Source organism: Heptranchias perlo, chromosome 10, assembly GCF_035084215.1.
Source record: "Heptranchias perlo isolate sHepPer1 chromosome 10, sHepPer1.hap1, whole genome shotgun sequence".
Lineage (NCBI taxonomy): Eukaryota > Metazoa > Chordata > Chondrichthyes > Hexanchiformes > Hexanchidae > Heptranchias > Heptranchias perlo.
In genome coordinates this window covers 37440466-37461832 of record NC_090334.1, presented here as the reverse complement: position 1 = coordinate 37461832, position 21367 = coordinate 37440466, and the positions used below count along the sequence as shown (strand labels likewise).

Sequence of the window (21367 nt, the reverse complement as noted above, 5' to 3'; positions counted from 1 at the left end):
ACAAGCAAAATAATGAAAATTCAAAACTGTGGCAAGCAATTTGAACAAAGGCAAGTCCTGGGACTCAATCCTAAGATTTAAATCTTTTCCACCACCAGGACAGCAGTTAGAAGTGGTCTATATCATATGATGTATTGGAATGTGTTGTGGAATTGTTATGGTAATGAACCTCAGATGGGATAACTGTGATTTAATATTTGAAATATAAGCAGCTCAGGAAGCAAGGTAACAAAAGGCCAGAGTCTAGAACCATGATATAAGGAACAGAAATCAAATGTTATAGTTTGTAACCACACTAATACAGTATTCAAAGTGTATGTAAAAGACTAGTTTAGACTTTTGAACCAATGTATTTTACTGTCAGTACATGCAATTTACTTTTACACTTACAATTTACTTGTACACATGATATAGCTTAAAACTTCATTGTAAATTCCCAAAACTTTAGCACTAAACGTTACGTAAATAAGACATTTGAATGCTTTATTGATAGATTAAAACAATCAGCAGTCAACACAAACTTTAAACATTAATTTAACATTCAACTGCTTTCCTCACATTTTCTGTCAGTATTTCATATGATCTCATTCAATGATAAAATCTCACCACATCTGGCATTTTCATACATTGCACCAGTGGATCCACTCTACAGATGTAAATATAAAATCCGCATGGTAAGTGCATTAATCACTGGAGACACGCAACATAATGCACACCTGTCAAAACGCATCATCTTTGACACAAGATGGTAAAACCATTTGAAACAATAACCACTCACACTTTCTTCATAAATAGAATCTTGACATATGTTGCATACAGTAAATTTGTTTTACAAGCTTATACAAAGCAGCCAGGTCACAGCACTGCTGGGCAGCATGATGGCCACACTGAGTAATACTGGCTGTCCTTTACATTAAATGCACAACATTCGTACCACTTAAAACTGGGGTCAGGTGCTAGTCTCACAGAGACCACGACTGTACCCGCGGTTGCCCTGAACATTGCGGCTTTTAAAGCCTCTTGCTTTAACAAGATTTTAAAAGTTATCCTAGTGGAATGTTCTCAAAATCATAGCAGCAGCTCATAGCTTTGTTAGAACTGATTTTTTGTATTCACTATTCACAGTGAACCAGGTGCACGTTCGTTTAAGAGCTGTAAAGTTGTTGACTGAGCCACAGCACAGCTGTGTACCGCAGGTCGAAAATTCGACCTTTTAAACTAGTAGGTTCTGGCTGACCAGCCATTGGCCTGCCCCTGCCAGCATGTGGGCACTTCTTTCTGTTTTCTTTGGCAGTTGACACAGGCGCTGACAGAGAAAATCCAGTGACTCTTGCCACATCTACTTCTAAACCAATACCAACTACATTTACAGATTAAGCAGGATACACACACACACATATATATATATATAACTAATACTAATTAACAGCACATGTAAATGTTAACTTATTACTGAAAAATGCAGGACCCTCTGATACACAGGCAAGTTTTGAAATGCTAAATGCCTTCACTGAAGCGCTGCATCTCCTTGTAAAAATAACGAGTGGTCTCACTGAAAACATAAAGGGTTTCATTTTTCATTACTGGATGCCACCGCTTTCCTAAACCCAAGGATACTTCTTCAATAAGATTATGCACAGGTTCTCCATCCAGGTCAGCCATCGCATCTTCATCAAAATTAATGCTTTCTTCAGTGACTTCCAGGACTTGCAGCTCAGGTCCACGAAGCCGAGCTATAGCAATGAGATTATGGGCCCAAACAGCATACCCTAGATTGGAAATTGAAAACGCAAAGGTTACAGAGTTCAAGAACATCAACATTTATATAAAACCTTCATCACTGTGCTATTTGCTAAATTCCAAAGAGAAACCCAGCTACTATGCTAATTTGCCCCCCACCCCTTTATAAAAAAGGAACTGCAGGATTTGTAACCTTATTTTCAGGCTGAAAATATTGGTCTGCAGTGATAAAAAGGCTCAGTGTTCTTGAGACCAGTTTACTTTACACAAATATACTGATACAAGACACCCAAATAAAAAGCTTCCACCACGTTCAAGTACAATGCAGTCAATATGCTTCCCAACCGAAATGAGTTTGTCTAGTATTAATCCAGTTATTTGTGACCACAAGGTTACATCATAAAACAATCCATAATTCAGCACCATGACAGTCACAATAATAAAGATGCTGTGTAAAATTTCACACTGGTGCAGAGTCTTCAAAGATTAGGGTTTGGAAAAGTGCAGTGGAAGCATAACCCTCTATCGAAACACTTAACTGATCTGAGAGTGTGCAATAAGGGAACTAGGTCCAAAAAGTGTGTGTGTTAATTTTGCAGTAAATGCATTGCCTCACCTTAATGAGCAAAGTCATGTGTCCAGTGCTGCAGCAAGTATGGCAATTCCCTTTACAGTCACACAAAAATCTAACCTCCCACTACAATTAAACTTCACTCTTCAACCCACTCAAGACACTGCTTATGGCTTTTCTGTAATGATTATTGTGTTCTATTACCCAAGCCTCAATGTACAAAATTTAAATTTTTGTCAATAATCAATGTCAGATATATCCATCCTAATGCACTGAATTTACAATTTCAATATTATTAATACAAAGGAATAACCACAAATACATGCACTGCTTACCATGGATTGAGAGGTGAGAAAGCTTTGTACACTTCCATGCCAAAAGCACCAAGGGGTCTTCATTTCGGTTGTCACTGAGATCCGGAAAACCATTGACGCCTTGCTCTACATCCTTTATTAGGAGGAAGTGGGTAAGGGATTTGTCATACTGCCTGGATATGAGATCTACCACAGCACCTGAAACACCATTAGTTGAGCTGTCAAAGTGAATTCTCTCTAAAGGTATGCTTGGCTTCAGAATTCTTAGCAAAATGTCACTCCTGACATTAAAAGCCATGATGTAAACATTAAGATTTGCACAGTGCCTGGTAAGCACTTTCCAATCTGCATCTTGTGGCATGTTATCTAAAACGTGTATGTTGGACATCGAGAGATGATGTATTACAAGAGACAACCTATGCAAAGGCACATGGTTGCTGTTGGCGAGTACTCGTGTTACTTCAGCAGTAAAATCGCAGAAATCCAATGCAAGTGATCGTAGGTTTAGAAAGCGCTCCAGCTCAACTGCCTCAATAACTGGGGCTTTATTAATAAAATGGGTATCCAGGAGACTCAGGTGTTCAATGCAGTTGGCACTGGACTGAGGCAAGGCTGCTAGTGTTGTGGGAGTTACTACCTCCAGCATAAACCCAAGGGAGAGCCATTTCAGATGCTTGGAATTTCCCAATATCTCTTCAATCAATTGTTGAATTCTGTAATAAACAAAAGCATTACATTTGCTACATTTCTCAGTATTAGTGGCAATTCATTAAATTTGTACATCCAAAGCCCTGAAAATCCTCCAGCAACTCTCTCCCCAAAGAGACTGCTTGGGACAGAATGCACATTGTATCAAAGCAGCATGAACGGAACAAGAAAGAGATAATCGGCCCATCAAGCCCAGTGAATTAACGCTGCAAGTCAAATGGGATCTGCACTTTTGCTTAGCCCTTCTTTCCAGACCTCAAATTTATACCCAAATCCATTTTACTTTAGATTTGCACTTTTTACCCGTTCTCAGAAACAACTATCCAGTTTTGTTATTAAAATGCAGTTTACTCCATGATAAACTATCAGTTACATTATTTCTTTGCTTATTTAGCTATTTGCTTCCGGGCTTTGAGCTTTCTCTCATGGCACACATGGTAATGCAGTTTAAAATTACTAGCTTCCATTTTATCTGCAACCTAATTAATTATAAATTCCTAAACCATGCTATTTTTGCTTTCCTAAAGAAAGTAACACATTGTTCCATTAGGTTACTGCTATGAAAACATTTCAAATCCAGGTTTGGTTTACTGTTCACATCGATGTCCCCTGTGGAGATGTGGTCTGTATTTTGTGTTATCTCAATCTCTAGTCCCTGTACATTCCAAGATAACTATCTCTGGTGAAATCATAGCAGTTTTGGAAAACTCCGGTTACAAAAAGGAAGGATGCCAATCAAGACTCAGTACAATACAAAACAGTGCGGGAGCTGTACATTTGAGTGCAGCTTCAGACCTTCCATAAAAACAAAATATCTGCAAAACGAAGATACATGAGTCAGTTACATTGAAATTTCCTCACTATCACTGCAAAATCAGTGTTGCACACAAGATGGTGGCAAAGTATGCTCATTCAAGATAATATGCACCTCCCATACAGAGTATTTATTCAAAACGTTCATGAACCAAATGATTGTTACATTGCACGGCAGGATTTTAAAAAAAAATTAGCACTTCACTATTTACTAAGATACATTTCACTGTTTCCTGGAGTTTGACAATTTTCTCAGCTGTGATATCTCATAACACAAACAAATTCTGTTTAATTTGCAGAATTCTACTTACCAGTAATGCTGATGAAAGTGACAGGGTTACGGCCCATCAAGACAGCTGTGTCATTTTTTACAAGCATTGAGACAAACAGCATCATTTATCTGATTAACGGCAGTTATTTATTACCTTTTAAAAATACATGCGTATATACTTACGTTATATATAGCAGTGAAACTTAGAAAGATGTACCAATTAATTTTTTAAATTATTCTCCTCCCTCTTCAGATCCACCCACATTATCTTGTGACTCAATAAGCAAAGGCACCTGATCCCAGGTAGCTGCAAAAGCCACTCGAATCTGCAGTTAAATGGTGGCGATACCAGCCCAAAGTGATGCATCCGGTAATTTTCCAACCTCCTGGAGAAGTGCCTGCCCTCTGCTCAGAACCTCCCCAAAAGCCCTAGCAAAACCAAGAACTCATCACAAAAAGAACTGATGGTGCAAATTTCTATACCACTTGGTAAGCCAACAGGTTGCACGACCAGGCCACCTACCAAGACAGGTTTTCTATTTGTTAGATTTAAATTCCCCACAGAATCTTAAACCACCACAATGTGTTAACTCTGTAGTATTGTGCAGTTATCATTCATACTGACCCCAGCATAACCACTCACTGCAGTAAAGCTGTGGACATGTGAACGAGCAATTAAATCTATGCCACACACCCAACCTTGGCAACGAACATACACAAACACCACTTTTAGAACACAAAGAAGGAATTGCTCTTCAATCATGCTGTGACCGGCATCAACAAACTACCTGATCATTTTTCCCATAACTCCAAATCCTATCCCCTTCTTATGAAAGGAGGTCTGTAACTCAACTACCAGTTGTGGTTCTTCCACTCTTGCAAAAGTGGTAATGCATCGTCAGTGAGCAAGCCTGGAAATCTGTAGTTTTGATTTGCAATAAACTTTATTGGTAACCATTCCAAACCATTTACATCAATGCTTTTGGTCCTATTTTCAGAGGAAAAATTATTTTACATTTAGATATTTGATTCTTTTACAGGGGATGTTTTGCTTCTTGACAACCACTTTAAAAGATATGTCAGGAAACTAATTCTCAAAAACCCACTTCCTTCCACATTGTGGGTAATCAGTTTTGTACTTTTTAAAATGAGTAATTTGTTTCTGTATTTCAAGCCCTATAGTATATCATATCCTAGCAAACCTTACCTTTAATAAAGGGACAAAAATTCCACTGGTATGAGACCTACAATTTTTTTTAAAAAAGGTCTGGGCCAGCAGGAAATATTCCTTAGCATACCGAAGAACCAATGGTTGCAGACTGGGGGAAAAAAATAATCTGCTCAGACTTTTTGTTTTAAGTATCGATCTAAAGAAATAGAAATAAAAGAAAAAAGAAAATGAAATTGTAAGAGAGAAAAAACAATATAAACATTAACAAAATGAGAAAAACAATATAAACATTAACAAAATGAGAAAGACAAAGGAAAGAAAGGGCAAAAATACAAAAGTTATCCAAGAAATCCATCAGAAGTTTTCTTGCCATTGACTGCAGATTAAAAATTTCTAAATCTAATCCAGTAGTTTTCTACAGATAATGGACCTGAACCAGAAATCCAGGAAAACAATTTAATTGTCAGCAGCAAAAAATAACCAACATTCCTACTTTAGATTACAGAAGCAAATACTAATGAGATTCCCTTAAATGGCTCCACTCTTGTGATCCAATATAGGCAATGTTGATTGCTATATTACAGAATTACTTAGTAAAAACATAATTATGGTTAATACTTTTGACATTTCTCATGAGGATTGTTCAATATAAACTATAAACTCTCCCTAACAATGTTCTTTTATGATTACAGTTTGGTTAGAGATAAGAATATCCGTAACTGGGAAACAGAGAATTGATCCTACCAGTACAAAGACCTCAGAACTCAAGACAGTAATGTGTGGGTTACAAACGTAAAGTTTTGAAATTTTAAATTCAATAAATCCCTCATCAGGGATGTCATATCTGGGATAGATATATGATAACATCACAATCAATACTAGTCTTCTCCCTCTATACGACTGCAAAGTGCTAAAATATAGCAGCTCTACAGAAGTAATATGATGAAATCTTCTGTACGCAACCAAAGCTGTAAAAGCACCTTTCCATTTAGCCAAAAACAGGAAATTGGATATTTAAATTTGTTATATTCACAATGAATCAGTGTTAAATATTAAATAACTGGCTCCATGATTCACTGATGAGAGCAATATTTAAGACTCAATGGCCCAACTGTTTAAAATACTTAATTCCCACTAATTTTCAAAATGGTAAGTCATTCCTGGAGAAAAGTGAATGGCCAATTACATGACACAATGGATAACATTCTGGGGCAATAAAACTGTTCCAACTACAGTGTCATACAGTTTACATAAACTGGCTTTAAATGCATTTTGAAAGTTGGACAACCCAGCAGTTACAAACAGAACTGAAACAGAATTTGAATCCTAGCATCCCCAAGATTCAAGCTTGCACATCTCTGTCATAATCTACAGAAAGAAGCAAAAATATTGGTGTTCTTTCTGCACCACCCAAGCAAGCTTTCAATTCCTGTCTTATTAAAGGGGCTGTTTCTCAATTTCTGGTTAAATTTCAGACATATGTTGCTGGTCTGCTCCTGGGACTGGCCAAAACTGCCATCCACAAGTCCAGGATGTGTGGGATCCACAGGAGGGGTAGCTCTGACTGCCCGCATCTCTTCTGCAGTCTTGTGCACACCCAGGTGGCCCCGGAGAGGGACCACAGAGTCCACAGGTACGCTTGAGGCCTTCCCTAACCAGTGGGTACTGCAAGGCACCAACTGCATCATTGAGAAGGAGATTGTGATTTAGTTTTATTTTGTGCATCTTTCAGTTTAATTATCGGCAAGAATGTTTTCTTAGTGGTGTCCTCCTCAGAGGGCACTTGTGCTGCTGTTTTCTGTCCCAGTACCACACTTTTTGGCCCAATTAAAATAGGCCCAAGCAAGCTACCCCAACAGTTGACCTACAACTAGCAACAGCCATACTCAAACAGTTCCGAATTCCCAACGATACAGTGGAGTAATACGAGCATAAGTTTTTAAAAAAAAATAAAATGAAAAGTGCATTCAAAATCTGTGCTGAGTTAGATGATCTTGGCTAGAATGGTGGTAGCGGTGCTACAAATGACCCTGGGTAAAAGGAGTTTTTTTTCAAAAAAAACTTATGATAACTACGCAGCAAGCCCTATTAGAAAGTGTACATTTAAGGACACCAAGTGCAGTCAGGCTTGTGTTGGACTACAGAGCCGCTTTGGATCAAACTGTTTGCCACGCTCCTGCTCGAGATTCGCTATGAACAGCGGGGCACTTGTGGTGGGGCACACGGTGCCTGTGAAACTCAAACAAGAATCAGCACCGTCAGGAGAGGGACAGAGGAACTGGCAAAAAACAAACAAAAAAAAAGAGGGGAAATCCTTCACAAACGGGTTGATCTGTTGTACCACCTGCAGCGTTCAAATCTCTGGCTTGATTTTGCTTCCCTATAAACACAATGTAAATTATCTCGCAACCATTATTATGACCCTAGAAATTATGTAACTGAAATGACGACGGTCGAAAAACGAAGGATCCATTAAATCTTACTGCGTATGTCATAAAATGGCATCGCCTCCGCTACATGAGCCCGCTGATAACCCGGCCACCAAACTTTCGGCTTTATTTCCCCCCCCCTCAATCTTCCGTCGACTCACCGGAGGGGTTGTGACCAGCCGAGCCCTGCTCTTCGGCAGGCACCCGGCCGCCCCCCTCCCCACTCCCCCACTCATTTTATTTTATTTTTTTTTGGGGGGGGGGGGGGGGTCAAGACACCTACTCGTGCGACTGTTTCTCGTCCTGTTCCTGCAGGTAGATGTCCCCGAACACGCTCAGCTTCTGCAGGTTGCGGTTGCTCCTCACGCTCTTCAACACGCAGACCACCTCGTCCATGTAGGTCTTCAGTGTGTCCAGCCCCCCGCCGCCGCCGCCGCCGCCGAGCCCCACCGCCGCACTCTCCGGGCCGCCGCTCTCGAACTCCACCCGCAGCTCCCGCACGAACGAGCCGCACTTCTTCATGAGGAAGTCGAGGCGACAGCGCTCGGCGGCCGAGCCGCGCAGGCGGAGGCGCAGCTCCGGCCAGAGGGACGGGTAGAAGAGGCATTCGCGCCACTTGGAGCAGACGGACGAGGCCCGCAGCCGGTCCCAGGGGGACAGGAAGGAGAAGATGTGCACAATGACTTCGCACGGCAGAGCCGCCGCCACCGCCACCACAGCCCCGCACAGAGCCATCGCCCGGCAGCCGCTCCGCGTCGGTTCGTATCTCGGGCCTCCCCGCTGTCTATTTTAAATCCTTGTTTAGTTTTATTACTCTCGGCACTTTTCCCCCCTTCCCCCCAATAAACAGTCTAGGCCGCGGTGCCTCCGCCACTCATTTCAGCACCGCCGCTGTTTCATCGCTTCTCCAGTCCCGGCTCAAGGCCTTCCACCGGAAACGGGACGGGCAACGTCCACCTCGCCGCAGTGCAGGGGGACACTGCTTCACATCAACACCTCAATAGTCATAAACCGTGCAGCGAAGCCCCACAGTTTTACATATTGTGAGAATTATTTAATATCATCATCCACAGTCCTCGTTCTAAATTAAGGAAAAGCTCCAATGGTCCATTTTTTTGATCTGATGGTCTAATTTCCCCCCCCCCTCCTGTTTTAGGAGCCTGTTTACAAACGCTGGGTGTCGGTCACGTGATTTGACGTCACTTTCATGTGGGTTGTTCCCATTGACATTTTTTTTACCAGAAGTTTCTGTGTTTTTGCAGAAAAATAGATTCTACTTCAGTGTAGCTCCTACCGTTGCCCAGTGGGCACAGTTGTATCCCTGGTTACTGAACACGAGTGTAACCCTCATTCTTTTAATCCAAACTATAGAAGAATTCGTTGCAAATGAGCTGAACAGCATTTTTTTACAATAAACTTCCATCCCCAATAATAACTCAATTTTACAACACCAAGTTATAGTCCAGCAATTTTATTTTAAATTCACAAGCTTTCGGAGGCTTCCTCCTTCCTCAGGTGAACGATGTGAAAATGAAATCCTCCAATAATAACTCAGCCAGTGAACACCGTCCGGGGTGAGGCTGAGCCGTTCAGAACCCCGTGTTTGATCCAAAGTCGGCAGTGATATAACCACCCAGCTGGGGTGACATTGGAGGTGAGTTGGCCTCAGCATCCGTGAACTTAAGAGAAGGAAAATCAGCCTCTTTTCCTGCTATTCAGCAACCCCTGCTAGAAGTAAACATATGAGGACACACAGGGTGGACCATAATTGAATTGCCTGATGTCTCTTCACTGTCCAGGCTCCCACGTGGTCACTTGGTGAAATTCTGGAAGGCTGCTTTAGCACATGGAATTATTGTTTTTCAGAAATGGTATGGGGAGGAGGAATGAGGGGCTACTGAAGAAATAAATGCTTTTAAAAACTTAACACATAAATGAGGCCAATTGGTCCCAAAGCAGTAACCTTAGTAACTATTGTAATAGGCTTATATTAGAAAGTTTAACATATCCAGGGTGATGACTATATTTTCTAGGAACATCTGTGTCCTGACAGTACTGATGTCAGTAAGGTTTTAGATTACTGACACCAAACAGCAGTTACCCTAAATAAATCATGCATATATACATAAGTGAAACAATGGCACCTTTGGTGCCAATCCACTGTCTAATTTGTTACTTAGACTAAAAGGATTATGATATTTTAGCATGAAGCATAATTATCCTTTTGATTTCATGGAATTTGTATGTTAGTGGTATTGTGGAATTTGTCTCCATCTACAAAAAATCAATGAAAATAGTCTGAACATTGACTTCTTCAATTGGCAATGACAGAATTAATACTGTCACAGATTTTTCCCCCTCTCAGCTTCAGTAATACAAGCCCCATGATGGCCTGCGCCAATGTTTAGATACCACAAGTCGGTCCTGATGCCATATTCATCAGTATGGTATTAAAAGTCCTTTGTATTAAAAATAAATGCTGTTTACAAAAACTGTTTTGAATTGCTGGAGAGGGTAGAGATTTTCTGGGAAAGAATTCCACCGGATACGTCTGCAGAATTGTGTGGAGAGATTAAATGATTGCATCATTAGGTTGAAACTAATTTTAACTAAGAAAAAAAGATTGAAATGACCGAAGGAACTGAAATAAGTGAATTGTGGAGTGCTCTGAACAGAGGATAAAGAAAAATTGGAAACGATTTCAGCCTAAGTTTTAGTTCTCTTACACAATATGTGATCAGGAGCTGAAGCCATATCTAGTAATCATACATCAGTATTATGAATTGTCTCTTTCCCCATTTCCAAAATATGACACAGAATTGAAAGGTACTTCTCCATTTCTTGTTGTATTGACATAACAAGTATTTCCTCAGTCTCATCGTCACTTTTGTCGCTCTGGTTCTCTGCTCTTATTCCACTTATAATGTCTGAGTCCACGAGCTTCCCCTGAATCTCAATATGCCCCAGATTCACCAACATGTTAAATCCTTCAACTATTATTCCTGTTGATGCTGTGTATTGCATCCAATAAGTTAACAAAGCTAACAACATCCAGTGCAATCACTGTTTCATCAGAATCAATGCCTTCAATCATTTTGCTATGAAGGCAGTGTTTCTTGAAATCTTTTCTGATGCTCTGGTCTTCTGACTGGGCCAAGCTTGTGCTTTCAGGAAGAAAAAACATTTTTATGTGGCAAAAGTTAAGCTCTGTTGTGCCCAGCATAAGAGTCCATAACAATAGCAATTTTTCTCGACTGACGACCATGTTCCATGTTCCTTTTTCAAAGAAAGAAAGTGTATTTATATAGTGTCTTTCGTGACCTCAGCACGTCCCAAAGTGCGTTATAGTCAATTAAGTATTTTTGAAGTGTAGTCATTGTTATAATGTAGGAAACACAGCAGATAATTTGTGTTCAGCAAGATCCCACAAACAACAATGAAATAAATGACAGAACATTTGTTTTAGGTGTTGGTCAAGACACCATGAGAACCCCTCAGCTGTTCTTAGAATAGTGCCATGGGATCTTTTACATCCACCCCAGAGGGCAGATGGGGCCTCACTTTAACATCTCACCTGATAGTCTGCACTTGAGATAGTGCAGCACTCCCTCAGAAGGTATAAAAGAATTTCCAATACAATGGATGTGAGGTGATTTTTGATTGCTAGGACAAGCTAACAAAATGCTTATTATTTACAATGTATGAGGAAACAAGACCAAAGGTAGCTCATTAGCAAATTAACTACCTATCACCTCATTCTTTTTTTGTAACTTGTTTGAATACTCTATGCTCTTAAAAACCCCAAATTAAAAGTTCTTCTTCCTAGATTATGTGCTCAAGTCTCTGGAGTGGGGCTTGAACATACGACTTTCTGACTCAGAGAGTGCTACCGCTGAGCCAAGACTGACATGAAAGCCAGTCCGAAAACTACCAAAGTCATCCAGGCATTCCTATTGATTCTGTAATGAACTGGTAAGTTACTAACCCTGTGAAAGTAGCATGGATTTTCAGATTTGCCAATGATGACAGCACAATACATGTCTGAGTCAAGCATGTCGCAACAGAACAACACTATGACTCTCATACTTTTATTCCTCATGCATCAGGAATGTTATTGAATGTTGGTGTTCTGGTAGCTCTCCAAAAGAACCCTGTTTCATCAGAATTGTTCATGTTTTCTTTATCAAACTTGTGTAAGAGATCTGACAAGGATCTTATCCAAGGATCAGAGCATCAGTAGTAGTCTTTTCACTTTGAATCTCTAGAACTGTCAACTTTTGGGATTTTTTGGCCATTTTTCCACAGAAAGGATTGGGAAAAAAAGTTACTTTTAACTTTGGGTTTTTAAGAGCATAGTGTATTCAAACAAGTTACAAAAAAAGAATGAGGTGATAGGTAGTTAATTTGCTAATGTGCCTTTTTGCTATTTTGCCATTGGTGTTGTTTCCTCATAGATTGTATATAAGCATTTTGTTAAAAATCAAAAATCACCTCGCATCCGTTGTATTGGAAATTCTTTTATACCTTTTGGGCTATGAACAGGCTGGCAGGGAAGTTTTTTGAAACAAGTGCTGTGCAGACAGCCAGAGTTTTGAGCGAGAAAGCTGCAAGAGTTCTTGGTGGAGACAAAATATTCAGAAATGCTGGAGGAAGTTCAAAGTCATGTTGTTTAAGTCAAGTAATATGACCCAGTGATGTTGAGAGTCTGACATGTTCTTTATTTTTGTATTATTATGTGAAGACAAGTTGTACCAGTTGAACTAAATGAATCTGATCATACCTGTTGCTCTATATTTTCACTCACCTTGAATAAAGCAGCCTACCAGTCCATATCAAGCCTCATCTCACCAAGTGTTTACTTGGTCTGTCTTCAGAATAACTGAAGAAGTACATGTGCAAAAATTACGAATGTCCTGTCCAAGTCTGATTTATGCTATAATGGGGTTTCTGCTGCATTAACAGCAAAGTTACTGTGACGGAGCAGGAGCAGCTCCAGGGAAATTTCTGGCCAAATTCCCCTTCTTATTCCTTAACTCTAACCAAATAAATTCAGCTTTTGCACCATCCCCTATATCAGCCCTTCTCAGCACAGAATTCTCTTTAAACACTGGAAAATACAACCCCCAGTGCATAGGAGGTTTGGGTTTCTGACCTCATTGATAATATAGCCTCTGAGAGAACAGTGGCATCTTTCTTCCAAACCTTTCACGAAGGCTATTAATCACGAGGAGTGGTTCTATGGGTGCCAATGGCCATTCATGTATGAACAGTTATATTGGCAAGCTATTTGATTTGGTTGGAAGTGTCACAGCAGAACCAAATATTGCTCTCACTCAATAATCAAACACTTTTTCTAACAGTGGTGACTGAATAACCCGAAGCAGGAAGAACTTTTTTTTCCAACCCAAAGATACTGAGGCCAATTGTTTTGTACCGACTGCCACCTGTGGTTAAGTATCTATCACAGGAGGCAAAAGTGCACTTACCCACAAAATCATCATCACAACCCAAAAACATATATTTGACAAAGACAGTTGTTTAAAAGACTGGCTAATGTAACTGCTGAGCCTGTGTGACTTTGCACTGAGGTAATTTTGAGGCGGAGGCTGAGCCTGCAGCAGCTCGGCTGGGTGGAGGGCGCAGTTCAGGGTGTGTGCAAACTCCGGGCAGTGCGCCGAGCGGCCAGGGGCCGTGTTTATTTGTTGGTTGCGGCTGGCGACAGCAGGAAATGGCGGAGAAGCTACCGGGTCTCGGCCTCTACCTCACTCCCGGTAACGTGCTGCTGACTGGCGGCAACATGGACGCGGAGAAGGTGAGCGTCGGGGCCGTGCTGGGGCTTAAAGCATTGACCCCCCTCCCCGGGCGGTGGGAGCGGGCTGAGAGGCTCGAGTCCCGGGTAATGCTGCCGGTCACGGTCGGTGAACCGGGTTTGACGCGCTGTTTTTATTACGGGCGGATCTCTCTCGGGCTCTTTAACTGAAGGCCACAGGCTCCGGCTGGCAGTTACTGCCGAGCCCCGCGAGTTACTCGGCACGAAGCAGGGGAAGGGCTCGACGGCAGGAGCCGCAGAAAAACAGCTGGGTCTGATTGCAGCAGCGGGGCAGGAACAGAGAGCAACAAAAAGTCTCTGTCCCATCAGAACAACAGGGTGACTGTCCCATCAGAACAGACCGGGAATCAGTCACTGTCCCATCAGAACAACAGGGTGACTGTCCCATCAGAACAACAGGGTGACTGTCCCATCAGAACAACAGGGTGACTGTCCCATCAGAACAACAGGGTGACTGTCCCATCAGAACAACAGGGTGACTGTCCCATCAGAACAACAGGGTGACTGTCCCATCAGAACAACAGGGTGACTGTCCCATCAGAACAACAGGGTGACTGTCCCATCAGAACAACAGGGTGACTGTCCCAGCAGAACAACAGGGTGACTGTCCCAGCAGAACAACAGGGTGACTGTCCCAGCAGAACAACAGGGTGACTGTCCCAGCAGAACAACAGGGTGACTGTCCCAGCAGAACAACAGGGTGACTGTCCCAGCAGAACAGACCGGGAATCAGTCACTGTCCCATCAGAACAACAGGGTGACTGTCCCATCAGAACAACAGGGTGACTGTCCCATCAGAACAACAGGGTGACTGTCCCATCAGAACAACAGGGTGACTGTCCCATCAGAACAACAGGGTGACTGTCCCATCAGAACAACAGGGTGACTGTCCCATCAGAACAACAGGGTGACTGTCCCATCAGAACAACAGGGTGACTGTCCCATCAGAACAACAGGGTGACTGTCCCATCAGAACAGACCGGGAATCAGTCACTGTCCCATCAGAACAACAGTGTCACTGTCCCATCAGAACAGGCTGGGAATCAGTCACTGTCCCATCAGAACAGACCGGGAATCAGTCACTGTCCCATCAGAACAACAGGGTCACTGTCCCATCAGAACAGACCGGGAATCAGTCACTGTCCCATCAGAACAACAGGGTCACTGTCCCATCAGAACAACAGGGTCACTGTCCCATCAGAACACGCTGGGAATCAGTCACTGTCCCATCAGAACAGACCGGGAATCAGTCACTGTCCCATCAGAACAGACCGGGAATCAGTCACTGTCCCATCAGAACAACAGGGTGACTGTCCCATCAGAACAACAGGGTGACTGTCCCATCAGAACAACAGGGTGACTGTCCCATCAGAACAGACCAGGAATCAGTCACTGTCCCATCAGAACAACAGTGTCACTGTCCCATCAGAACAGACCGGGAATCAGTCACTGTCCCATCAGAACAACAGTGTCACTGTCCCATCAGAACAGGCTGGGAATCAGTCACTGTCCCATCAGAACAGACCGGGAATCAGTCACTGTCCCATCAGAACAACAGGGTCACTGTCCCATCAGAACAGACCGGGAATCAGTCACTGTCCCATCAGAACAACAGGGTCACTGTCCCATCAGAACAACAGGGTCACTGTCCCATCAGAACAGGCTGGGAATCAGTCACTGTCCCATCAGAACAACAGGGTCACTGTCCCATCAGAACAACAGGGTCACTGTCCCATCAGAACAACAGGCTGGGAATCAGTCACTGTCCCATCAGAACAACAGGGTGACTGTCCCATCAGAACAGACCGGGAATCAGTCACTGTCCCATCAGAACAACAGTGTCACTGTCCCATCAGAACAGACCGGGAATCAGTCACTGTCCCATCAGAACAACACGGTGACCTACCCATCAGAACAGGCTGGGAATCAGGCACTGTCCCATCAGAACAGACCGGGAATCAGCCACTGTCCCATCAGAACAACAGGGTCACTGTCCCATCAGAACAGGCTGGGAATCAGTCACTGTCCCATCAGAACAACAGGGTCACTGTCCCATCAGAACAACAGGCTGGGAATCAGTCACTGTCCCATCAGAACAACAGGCTGGGAATCAGTCACTGTCCCATCAGAACAACAGGGTCACTGTCCCATCAGAACAACAGGGTGACTGTCCCATCAGAACAACAGGCTGGGAATCAGTCACTGTCCCATCAGAACAACAGGGTGACTGTCCCATCAGAACAGGCTGGGAATCAGTCACTGTCCCATCAGAACAACAGGCTGGGAATCAGTCACTGTCCCATCAGAACAACAGGGTGACTGTCCCATCAGAACAACAGGGTGACTGTCCCATCAGAACAGACCGGGAATCAGTCACTGTCCCATCAGAACAGACCGGGAATCAGTCACTGTCCCATCAGAACAACAGGGTCACTGTCCCATCAGAACAGACCGGGAATCAGTCTCTGTCCCATCAGAACAACAGGGTGACTGTTCCATCAGAACAACAGGCTGGGAATCAGTCACTGTCCCATCAGAACAATAGGGTGACTGTCCCATCAGAACAGACCGGGAATCAGTCACTGTCCCATCAGAACAACAGGGTGACTGTCTCATCAGAACAGACCGGGAATCAGTCACTGTCCCATCAGAACAACAGGGTCACTGTCCCATCAGAACAGACCGGGAATCAGTCACTGTCCCATCAGAACAACAGGGTGACTGTCCCATCAGAACAGGCTGGGAATCAGTCACTGTCCCATCAGAACAGGCTGGGAATCAGTCACTGTCCCATCAGAACAACAGGGTCACTGTCCCATCAGAACAGACCGGGAATCAGTCACTGTACCATCAGAACAACAGGGTCACTGTCCCATCAGAACAACAGGGTCACTGTCCCATCAGAACAGGCTGGGAATCAGTCACTGTCCCATCAGAACAACAGGCTGGGAATCAGTCACTGTCCCATCAGAACAATAGGGTGACTGTCCCATCAGAACAGACCGGGAATCAGTCACTGTCCCATCAGAACAACAGGGTGACTGTCTCATCAGAACAGACCGGGAATCAGTCACTGTCCCATCAGAACAACAGGGTCACTGTCCCATCAGAACAGACCGGGAATCAGTCACTGTCCCATCAGAACAACAGGGTGACTGTCCCATCAGAACAGGCTGGGAATCAGTCACTGTCCCATCAGAACAGGCTGGGAATCAGTCACTGTCCCATCAGAACAACAGGGTCACTGTCCCATCAGAACAGACCGGGAATCAGTCACTGTACCATCAGAACAACAGGGTCACTGTCCCATCAGAACAACAGGGTCACTGTCCCATCAGAACAGGCTGGGAATCAGTCACTGTCCCATCAGAACAACAGGCTGGGAATCAGTCACTGTCCCATCAGAACAACAGGGTCACTGTCCCATCAGAACAACAGGGTCACTGTCCCATCAGAACAACAGGGTCACTGTCCCATCAGAACAACAAGCTGGGAATCAGTCACTGTCCCATCAGAACAACAGGGTGACTGTCCCATCAGAACAGGCTGAGAATCAGTCACTGTCCCATCAGAACAACAGGGTGACTGTCCCATCAGAACAGGCTGGGAATCAGTCACTGTCCCATCAGAACAACAGGCTGGGAATCAGTCACTGTCCCATCAGAACAACAGGGTGACTGTCCCATCAGAACAACAGGGTGACTGTCCCATCAGAACAGACCGGGAATCAGTCACTGTCCCATCAGAACAGACCGGGAATCAGTCACTGTCCCATCAGAACAGACCGGGAATCAGTCACTGTCCCATCAGAACAACAGGGTCACTGTCCCATCAGAACAGGCTGGGAATCAGTCAATGTCCCATCAGAACAACAGGGTCACTGTCCCATCAGAACAACAAGCTGGGAATCAGTCACTGTCCCATCAGAACAACAGGGTGACTGTCCCATCAGAACAGGCTGAGAATCAGTCACTGTCCCATCAGAACAACAGGGTGACTGTCCCATCAGAACAGGCTGGGAATCAGTCACTGTCCCATCAGAACAACAGGCTGGGAATCAGTCACTGTCCCATCAGAACAACAGGGTGACTGTCCCATCAGAACAACAGGGTGACTGTCCCATCAGAACAACAGGGTGACTGTCCCATCAGAACAGACCGGGAATCAGTCACTGTCCCATCAGAACAGACCGGGAATCAGTCACTGTCCCATCAGAACAGACCGGGAATCAGTCACTGTCCCATCAGAACAACAGGGTCACTGTCCCATCAGAACAGACCGGGAATCAGTCTCTGTCCCATCAGAACAACAGGGTGACTGTCCCATCAGAACAGACCGGGAATCAGTCTCTGTCCCATCATAACAACAGAGTGACTGTCCCATCAGAACAACAGGCTGGGAATCAGTCACTGTCCCATCAGAACAACAGGGTGACTGTCCCATCAGAACAGACCGGGAATCAGTCACTGTCACATCAGAACAACAGGGTCACTGTCCCATCAGAACAGACCGGGAATCAGTCACTGTCCCATCAGAACAACAGGGTGACTGTCCCATCAGAACAGGCTGGGAATCAGTCACTGTCCCATCAGAACAGACCGGAAATCAGTCACTGTCCCATCAGAACAACAGGGTCACTGTCCCATCAGAACAGACCGGGAATCAGTCACTGTCCCATCAGAACAACAGGGTCACTGTCCCATCAGAACAGGCTGGGAATCAGTCACTGTCCCATCAGAACAACAGGGTCACTGTCCCATCAGAACAGGCTGGGAATCAGTCACTGTCCCATCAGAACAACAGGCTGGGAATCAGTCACTGTCCCATCAGAACAACAGGGTGACTGTCCCATCAGAACAGGCTGGGAATCAGTCACTGTCCCATCAGAACAACAGGGTGACTGTCCCATCAGAACAGGCTGGGAATCAGTCACTGTCCCATCAGAACAACAGGCTGGGAATAAGTCACTGTCCCATCAGAACAACAGGGTCACTGTCCCATCAGAACAACAGGGTCACTGTCCCATCAGAACAACAGGGTGACTGTCCCATCAGAACAACAGGCTGGGAATCAGTCACTGTCCCATCAGAACAACAGGCTGGGAATCAGTCACTGTCCCATCAGAACAACAGGGTGACTGTCCCATCAGAACAGGCTGGGAATCAGTCACTGTCCCATCAGAACCACAGGATCACTGTCCCATCAGAACAGGCCGGGAATCAATCACTGTCCCATCAGAACAACAGGGTGACTGTCCCATCAGAACAACAGGGTGACTGTCCCATCAGGACAGACCAGGAATCAGTCACTGTCCCATCAGAACAATAGGGTCACTGTCCCATCAGAACAACAGGGTGACTGTCCCATCAGGACAGACCAGGAATCAGTCACTGTCCCATCAGAACAATAGGGTGACTGTCCCATCAGAACAGGCTGGGAATCAGTCACTGTCCCATCAGAACAACAGGCTGGGAATCAGTCACTGTCCGATCAGAACAACAGGGTGACTGTCCCATCAGAACAGGCTGGGAATCAGTCACTGTCCCATCAGAACCACAGGGTCACTGTCCCATCAGAACAGGCCGGGAATCAATCACTGTCCCATCAGAACAACAGGGTGACTGTCCCATCAGAACAGGCTGGGAATCAGTCACTGTCCCATCAGAACAACAGGGTCACTGTCCCATCAGAACAGGCCGGGAATCAATCACTGTCCCATCAGAACAACTGGGTCACTGTCCCATCAGAACAACAGGGTGACTGTCCCATCAGGACAGGCCAGGATTCAATCACTGTCCCACCAGAACAACAGGGTCACTGTCCCATCAGGACAGGCCGGGAATCAATCACTGTCCCATCAGGACAACAGGGTCACTGTCCCATCAGGACAGGCCAGGAATCAGCCACTGTCCCATCAGAAAAAGGTGGGAATCAGTCACTGTCCCATCAAAACAACGGGGTCACCGTCCCATCAGAACAGGCTGGGAATCAGTCAATGTCCCATCAGAACAGGCTGGGAATCAGTCACTGTCCCATCAGAACAACAGGGTCACTGTCCCATCAGGACAGGCCAGGATTCAATCACTGTCCCATCAGGACAACAGGGTCACTGTCCCATCAGGACAGGCCAGGAATCAGCCACTGTCCCATCAGAAAAAGGTGGGAATCAGTCACTGTCCCATCAAAACAACGGGGTCACTGTCCCATCAGAACAGGCTGGGAATCAGTCAATGTCCCATCAGAACAACAGGGTGACTGTCCCATCAGAACAACAGGGTCACTGTCCCATCAGAACAGGCCGGGAATCAGTCACTGTCCCATCAGAACAACGGGGTCACTGTCCCATCAGAACAACGGGGTCACTGTCCCATCAGAACAGGCCGGGAATCAGTCTCTGTCCCATCAGAACAGGCTGGGAATCAGTCACTGTCCCATCAGAACAGGCTGGGAATCAGTCACTGTCCCATCAGAACAGGCTGGGAATCAGTCACTGTCCCATCAGAACAGGCCGGGATTCAGTCACTGTCCCATCAGAACAGGCCAGGAATCAGTCACTGTCCCATCAGAACAGGCTGGGAATCGATCACTGTCCCATCAGAACAACAGGGTCACTGTCCCATCAGGAGAGGCTGGGAATCAGTCACTGTCCCATCAAAAGAACAGGATTACTGTCCCATCAGGACAAGCTGGGAATCAGTCACTGTCCCATTAGAACAACAGGGTGACTGTCCCATCAGAACAGGCTGGGAATCAGTCACTGTCCCATCAGAACAACAGGGTCACTGTCCCATCAGGACAGGCCAGGAATCAATCACTGTCCCATCAGGACAGGCTGGGAATCAGACACTGTCCCATCAGAACAACAGGGTCACTGTCCCATCAGAACAGGCCAGGAATCAGTCATTGTCCCATCAGAACAGGCTGGGAATCAATCACAGTCCCATCAGAACAGGCTGGGAATCAGTCACTGTCCCATCAAAACAACAGGGTGACTGTCCCATCAGAACAGGCCGGGAATCAGTCTCTGTCCCATCAAAACAACGGGGTCACTGTCCCATCAGAACAGGCTGGGAATCAGTCAATGTCCCATCAGAACAGGCTGGGAATCAGTCAATGTCCCATCAGAACAGGCTGGGAATTAATCACAGTCCCATCAGAACAGGCCGGGAATCAATCACTGTCCCATCAAAACAACGGGGTTACTGTCCCATCAGAACAGGCTGGGAATCAGTCAATGTCCCATCAGAACAACAGGGTCACTGTCCCATCAGGACAGGCTGGGAATCAGTCACTGTCCCACCAGAACAACAGGGTTACTGTCCCATCAGGACAGGCCAGGAATCAATCACTGTCCCATGAGGTAAGGCCAGGAATCAGTCACTGTCCCATCAGAACAGGCTGGGAATCAATCACTGTCCCATCAGGACAGGCCGGGAATCAGTCACTGTCCCATCAGAACAACAGGGTCACTGTCCCATCAGGACAGGCCGGGAATCAGTCACTGTCCCATCAGAACAACA

The 21367-nt window shown here is 44.8% G+C and overlaps 2 protein-coding genes across 2 annotated transcripts in view; one reads left to right on the top strand and one right to left on the bottom strand.

The window, feature by feature from the left end:
- Positions 1–330: 330 nt before the first annotated feature.
- LOC137326425 (F-box only protein 33) lies at positions 331–8952 on the bottom strand. Its single transcript, XM_067991504.1, has 3 exons — positions 8301–8952; positions 2647–3338; positions 331–1769 (listed from the first exon to the last, which is right to left on the bottom strand). The coding sequence occupies exons 1-3, from the start codon at positions 8750–8752 to the stop codon at positions 1498–1500; spliced, it is 1416 nt and encodes a 471-aa protein (XP_067847605.1). The 5' UTR covers positions 8753–8952; the 3' UTR covers positions 331–1497.
- Positions 8953–13630: 4678 nt separating this feature from the next.
- The window catches only part of fam177a1 (family with sequence similarity 177 member A1), a 29240-nt gene continuing 21503 nt past the window's right edge, over positions 13631–21367 (top strand). Inside the window, exon 1 of the mRNA XM_067991505.1 lies at positions 13631–13829. Coding sequence (XP_067847606.1) covers positions 13746–13829 — 84 coding nt within the window. The 5' untranslated portion in view covers positions 13631–13745. The remainder of the gene's footprint in view (positions 13830–21367) is intronic.